Source organism: Tasmannia lanceolata, unplaced genomic scaffold, assembly GCF_043159265.1.
Source record: "Tasmannia lanceolata isolate RefF3 unplaced genomic scaffold, GAP_Taslan_0.1 ptg000048l, whole genome shotgun sequence".
Taxonomy (NCBI): Eukaryota; Viridiplantae; Streptophyta; class Magnoliopsida; order Canellales; family Winteraceae; genus Tasmannia; species Tasmannia lanceolata.
In genome coordinates, this window is record NW_027518725.1 from 3,060,171 (window position 1) to 3,067,245 (window position 7,075).

The 7,075-nt window shown below is 35.2% G+C and overlaps 1 protein-coding gene across 2 annotated transcripts; it reads right to left on the reverse strand.

Moving 5' to 3' along the window:
• Positions 1 to 819: 819 nt before the first annotated feature.
• Positions 820 to 6,513, reverse strand: LOC143864213 (uncharacterized). Of its 2 annotated transcripts, none has more exons than XM_077375102.1 (3): positions 6,078 to 6,513; positions 5,425 to 5,601; positions 820 to 920 (listed from the first exon to the last, which is right to left on the reverse strand). In XM_077375102.1, the coding sequence occupies exons 1-3, from the start codon at positions 6,222 to 6,224 to the stop codon at positions 915 to 917; spliced, it is 330 nt and encodes a 109-aa protein (XP_077231217.1). In that variant the 5' UTR covers positions 6,225 to 6,513; the 3' UTR covers positions 820 to 914. The 2 variants fall into 2 exon arrangements, with proteins under 2 accessions (XP_077231217.1, XP_077231216.1); XM_077375101.1 differs by lacking the exon at positions 820 to 920 and adding an exon at positions 3,688 to 4,534.
• Between the last annotated feature and the right edge of the window lie 562 nt (positions 6,514 to 7,075).

Below are 7,075 nucleotides of genomic sequence, written 5' to 3' on the forward strand. Positions count from 1 at the left end.
TTTGGTACTCTGGCCGGAATTTCAGGTTTGAGTGATTTTGGTTTCAGTCCCAACCAAAATCCGAAATTTCAGTATTTCAGCCGAAATTTAAAACCATGAGTGTAAGGCAAACAACTCAATTGGCTCATGCCTCAAAGAGGAGCAGAACTTTTACTAATCAGAACATTTAGCAGCAAATGTATCATGCTGGAAGGCAACAATTTATTATAACTGTATACATGATACAACATTCGGGGACAAGGCGTTCCACAGGTGTTTTATTGATCTTACTTGGCAGTTTCTTAAAGTAAGAAAGCCAGACAATCCCTAAATACAATAGAGTACATCTCTTCCATGATGTCTAGGGAAGTGCTACTCATACCACATCGGCATCTCTGATACAATTAGGGTAAACACTATGTACCGTTAGTGTGCTGAGAACCACTAAAAGTGTAATCTTTAAAGGCTTAGGCAAGGAGTTCATTAATGAGACATCTCCAAAAGAAAACAAAATAATATACACACACTAGATGTTGCTTTTTTTAGTTGGGATATCATATCAGCACAACGATGTTTTGATATTTGCACTAACCCAACTTGTCTTTTTATTATTTAAAGAGCTTCTATCAAAACATGTAACGACCCGATTTTCGTGACCGGATCGCTACGAGCAAACACCTGTCAAAATACTTATAATTTTTTTTTTCTAAACCATATCGGAAAATTAAACAACCATCATTCTTATTCCATTACCAAAATGTTTCCTTACAATAACTTAGACCTTACAATAAATTATTCAGCCAAATAAAGTCCAAACTAGTCCATCTAAAATAAAACCAAGACATCGAAGAAGGTATCGTCATCTCAATTATTTTCCCCCATCGCTCTACGCTCCTACACGTCCTCATGCGCAAACGCACTCTCGTTAGCATCCTCTAGTCCTGGAGAGAAAAATAGGGTCAGCGGAATAATAGAAACTAAACAAACATGAAGATCCAAATCGAATAATGGATCAAGATCAATATTTATAAAACAGCTAAAATAAGTTGACCAATTAAACAAAATGATGTTTTACAAGAACTTATATAACATAATAAGAGAAACTATTTTAAATCACAACATGTACTTACAACAAAAATGAAAAAATCAACTACAATATAAGAGAGCACAAACCCATTCATTCTTCTCATTATAAAATTTTATTTAACCCAGGTCACTCCGGCTCCCATTTAGCCTGTTGCCCATGCCGATACGGCCGATTCCGCGTGGACTTATTAAGGTAGATCGTACCGCCTAGGGACTCTTGGTCTTCGTAGGATTCTGACATCAACAAGGGGTTGCACGGTTCTCCCAAGTTGTATAATATATCAGGGATGACTCAATGGTCTCACATGACCCTCCCCTATTCTTCTTTAAATATTTTTCTTTTATATTACTATATGTCTTTCCACTACCTTCATACGATTGAAAACAAGAATAAATAACTTACAGCCTTAAATTTACAAATTCAATTTTTATTCTAAACATCAGCGATAAGAAATCATAACTCATTTGACAAGATAAAATTTAGAAAGATAGCACAATTAAAATACATCACCGTTTCCATTGCAAGATTTGAAGGATCATATAAGTATAGTTTAGCTATCACCTGCCTTTGTAAACCTGGAGTATGAGAATTCAAAAGATCTTTAAATGGTAATGAGGAGTAGAAGTCCTGTAACCAAGAAGTCATTCACTTGCTAAGTATTTTGTTTATTACTCCATTCTTTTTTTTTATACCATCCATCCGATCATTGTAATCTTTTTCGGATCCACTATTAAGAGCTGTAGAAAGAGAGAAAATTTGTTCGGGTGAAGCATCATTCTGAGAGGATAAGAGGATCTTTACGATTTTCAGGACAGAGGTATTTCTCTTATAATTTTGATTTATTTATCTTGAGTTTTGAGCTAGTTTACCTGTTTGATGTAATTTCGTTGAGAAAGTTTATTTTGTACTGATTTGTTTGATTCTCCTCTATGATTTTTTTTTTGAGGATTATCTGATTCAAATATTTACAAGAAGATACGTAATACCTTTTTTGTTCTTATTGATAGCATTATGTGTATTTTTTGGGCCCAGTGTGTTTTTGGTAGTGTTTGGATTCGGGTATGGTCCCACATTGTTTGGATGATCCAAAGCGCTCATTTGATTGGCCCACATTGTTTGGATGATCCAAAGCGTTCATTTGATGGGCCCTGACATAGATAGGGTGTGCCCAAAAAATCAACTCCATCAGATCATCCTAACCCTTCAATCTGTGGACGAACCCTCAACTGAGGGGGCCTTCCTTATACAAATTGAAACCACAGGGAGGGGGGGTCTACTTGTAACTTTTAAAACATTAGAGGTTAAGTTGAATGTGTCAGAAACCACAGGGGGTCTAAGTGTATTTTTCCCTTTATTTAATTCTGAATATTTAAAGAAAAGGTCTGGATTTAGAATTAGGTTCATTTGTTCATGTGATTTGTTCGAATGTTCAAGTTTTATTTTTTCATTTGATCTACTGTTTTGAACATTTTGATTATGCAAATTATTTGATTAGTATAACTGAGGTAATGTAAATAAAGGTTTGAGTTATATAGTTTTTGCTAATAGGTTCTAGTCCTTTTTTTTTTAAAACACACACACACACACGAGAAATACAATTTATATGAATTGTGTTCATTTCATGAGTAGATACATTTCAAATGGTTGGGGTGTTTATTGAAAATTTTATCATGATTATGAAGTGTTGAAACCTGAACATGCAGCTTAAGTCAATGTTTATCTAGGATTTTTTCCAATCAAGTTCATACAGATTTTATAGCAGATGAATTTCAGGTTGTATAAAGTTTTAGTTTTAGTTTTTTTTTTTTTTTTTTTCTAGATCAAAGAATTTTAAGAAGTAGCCGTTTACTGTCATAATTCTGTTTAGTCTTAGGACTGTTATTTTACATCTGGAGTCTGTAAAGAGTTTTGTAGTACTAGAAACAGGAATAAAACATGGTGAAAATCGTATCAGCTAGATGTTTTAATATCTCATTACAGTAGGTGTTTAGGTTCTAGGCTGCGTTGTTGGTTATCCATTTATTAGTTTGAATGATAAGGATAGGGTAAGCAAATTTCACCACTGACCACAGGCATGTAGAAATTTTACAAATGTATAATAATGCCAAACATCACCAAGGCTTATTTTTCTCATTAAATATCCTTTTTGGGGATTGAGCATAGTAGATTTAGGGAAGGAATATCTGTTGATCCTTTGATTAAGTATAATAAGGATTTATATCATATTTCCAATCATCTTAGGTGAAATTATATGGAACTATCTGATAAGGATAGGGTAAGACCAACCCACTTAATTCAAGAGGGCGATTGTACCGCATTCGTGTGATGATAAAATGATGCGAGATGACTACTAGACCGTTTGTTTGATAGGTGTAACTATATGCCACTTGTTTATAGATGCGCCATACCTTTTACTTTTCTTTCCATAGGGCATTGTTTTTGGAATTCTTTCATATCTTTCTGAAACTACATAAGGTTCTTCATTAAGTTCATTCTCTTATGAAATCCAATTTCAATTTTGAAACTTGTGCTCTTGCGAATCAATTTCACAAGCAAATTTGGAAGATGAATTCAATGGTGTTGGAGGATCTTCTGCCTTTTCTACACTGAGTCACCAAGAATCAAAATTCAGTTTCCTAAGAGATGTATGCATTCAAAAGTAAGTATGTGCTACACCTCTAGCTCTTGCTATAGGGGAATACTTGGTTCTTAACAAAAATACTCTTCATACATAGGAACTTGATAAAGGTAGAAAAATATGTTCAAACACCCTCCCAGCTTCCTGTTTTGTTTCTCCTTAGGCAGCATCTATGTCCAGCTACACCTCTAGCTCTTGCTATAGGGGAATACTTGGTTCTTAACAAAAATACTCTTCATACATAGGAACTTGATAAAGGTAGAAAAATATGTTCAAATACCCTCCCAGCTTCCTGTTTTGTTTCTCCTTAGGCAGCATCTATGTCCAGTTGCGTTTGAAGATTGTCAATATGTCTTTGATATTCCAGCCTTTTGTCTTGTAGTTTGGCGTGGCAGGGATATCAGCGGCCTTATTTCCCTTCCGTGGTATCCATCTGATTTTCCTCTTTTTAAACTTGTTCAACAAATCATATATGAGATTGACGTATTTAATAACCACTGGATTCTTTGATTTCTGTTCTGTTATCTAATCAATTGCTGCTTGAGAGTCTGTCTGTATTTCTATTGCTTCAACTCTTTCTTCGAGAGCTAGTTTAAGACCGTGGTATATAGCACGTAGCTCTAATATAGCGATGTTCTTTTCGTCTTTAGTAATCGTCGTGTCGTTTTTATACCATTTTGTCACGCTGCCTTGAATTTACCCTCGTGGTCTCGTAACAGACCTCAAAGTGATCCGTATCTGTTTTTGTCCCCCAAAGAAGCATCTGTATTCAATGTTACCATATCCCAGTCAGGCTTTTGCCATTTACTTCTTCTGTACCATATGTCTTTCTGCAGCACAAATAGAAGAAAAAACTTAGTATAAATAACAAGAACATCACCAGTAAGAAATTCAAAACCCACTAATCATTAACTACTTAAACAAAACATATAAATTCAATACTACCATTTTCAGATATGTTCCCAAATCATGCAATCCCACGTATGTGGTAACACAGTATATAGGTTTACTTATGTTTCTAGTTTTAATATCACATGATTCTAGTATATATATATATATATATATATAGCAGAAGAGAAAAGAAGCGAATTTTTTAATTTTTTTGAAAATTCTATGAGAATTACACATCATTTTTTTGACTTTTTTTTTAACAAATGCACCCATTCAACCCACAGATTTTCAATCCTACCCCCTCCTTTATGCTTTTTAACAAAGGCACCCACTAAAGCCACATAATTTCAATCTTACCCCCCACCTTTATAGTTTTTTAATAAAAAATCTATATGGTGATCTTAACCATCCGATTTAAGAGGAATTATGGAAACCTCTATAGAATGGAGGGCTAGGATCAGCCTAGGATCAAAATATACCGCATGATGCATGAATTTAGGCTGCCTTCTATCACTGATTCAATGCACCCCAAAAGGACACTAGATAAAAACTTTCCCTGCAAATTCACTAAATCCTCTAAGTGTGGCAACTGATCAAATATAATATCCCATATCCTAGGAAGAGTTCGATCTTCATAGGGGTATAAAGCATTGGAATAAGAGACAATATCCTTGTAAAATATATTTTTCTCAAAGACCCTCACAGTATCAATAATTAGTGAGTGGATCATGTCAATACAACTTATCGCATAGCAAATATAATGGAACAATTATTTGTAAGGCAAAAAACATATAAAGTAAATTAATATAAAGCAAAGACAGATAATTACCTTATTTGCAGGATGCATCTTCTTAGTTACATGAGAGGGTAAGTCATTATAGCAGAATGAGATGCCAAAAGCAAGAATTCCATCAAATTTTTGTCTATGTAAGATCCCTTCAGTAGCCTTGTGACTAGTACTTGATTTAGGAAACGACACCTTACATGGCGTTCTGTTGTCAGGAAACTGTAAAGAAAATTAAAAAAAAATAAATTTAATTAAGGAGTTAATTAAAGAAGTCAAGTACTACAAATATCAACATCATGGTAAGTGGGTGTAAAATGATCATCCAATAAACAAAGGAAACAAATTACTACAAATATCAAACTGATCATCATGTAAACAAGAGATGATGCATTCAAAGTAAGACAAGCAATGAGGCCTTCCTTCAAACTGAGTGGCTGATCCGTATTCAAAGTAAGTGAATTTGTAGTGAAGAAAATCATTACCATTAACACAAACATCATCAAGAACTTGAAGGCATGTTCTAACAAATTGAAAGTAGGAAAACAGGATTCCAGTGAACTCAACTTGATAATAGAAATCAAAACCGATTCATGACAGAACACCGATCATGAAGAAAACAAACCCCCGCCCCCCCGAATCATAAGTTACACAGATTAAGGCAAAAATATAATCAAAAGAGGTACAAAGGAGATTACCTGAGTTCCGGCAAAATTGGATGATGGAGGTGGCTCGGATCTGACGGAATACGGTGGTGAAGATGCCAGGCCCAAAATGGAGGTGGCGAATGGCCGGATCTGATGACCAAAGAACAGATCTACTGGTTGGAGATGCTGACGCCGCATGTTAAAGATGAATGCCGGAGAAGAGGGTTTTGTGTAGGGAAACGAATGGTGGATGTAGGAATGGTAGTAAGGATGGAGGGTGAAATCCGAATGGGGTAATGGGGGTCTTGGGTTTTGGTGGTGGAGTTTAGAGATTAGAAGAAGAAGATGATAGTCATGAAGCTTGAGAACCGATCGGAGCACCGGTAAACTCGCAGGAGAAGAAAATCAGCCTCCCTCTCTATTCTCTTGTTCTCTCTATTCTATCCTTCAACTAACAGAAAACCCTAACTCTCTAAAACCCTAAAAATAAGAGCCTTCACCCTAATCGCATCTTCTTTCATATAAGAGGAGTGTGCTGATATCAGTACCCCTAGCTTTGGTAATTGCACCCCTATTTTTAATCATAACTTGCTTCGCAAGCAACGCGTACCCCGCCCCCCGGTCTAGTCTAATTCACCCCCTTTTTGGCTTGGATAAAGAAAATGAAAAAAGCTAGGGGCCTAGAATTTTGTGTATATAGACCAACAAGTGAGTGGTCTAGATCTTTTAATTAAGTGGGCCTCACTCTACTTTTTTCATATTTATCCTCTATAAAATATAGACTAAGAGCGATTTTTTTTCATTTCCATGGAATTTTTTCCATTGAAAAGTTAATTTAACAGCTCATTTTCCATAGTAAAACAAATTCCCCCTTTTCAAGGAAATTTGCAAATCTATTATTAGACTTTGAGATTTTTGTATGGAATATTATTTTTCATGGAAAATTTTAAACCTCCTGCATTAGTGAGCCCCACCATTTTACACCTCTTTGTTTTGATGGCATGTTGCCCATCATTTTACACCAATTCATAGCATGGTTGGGGCCTACC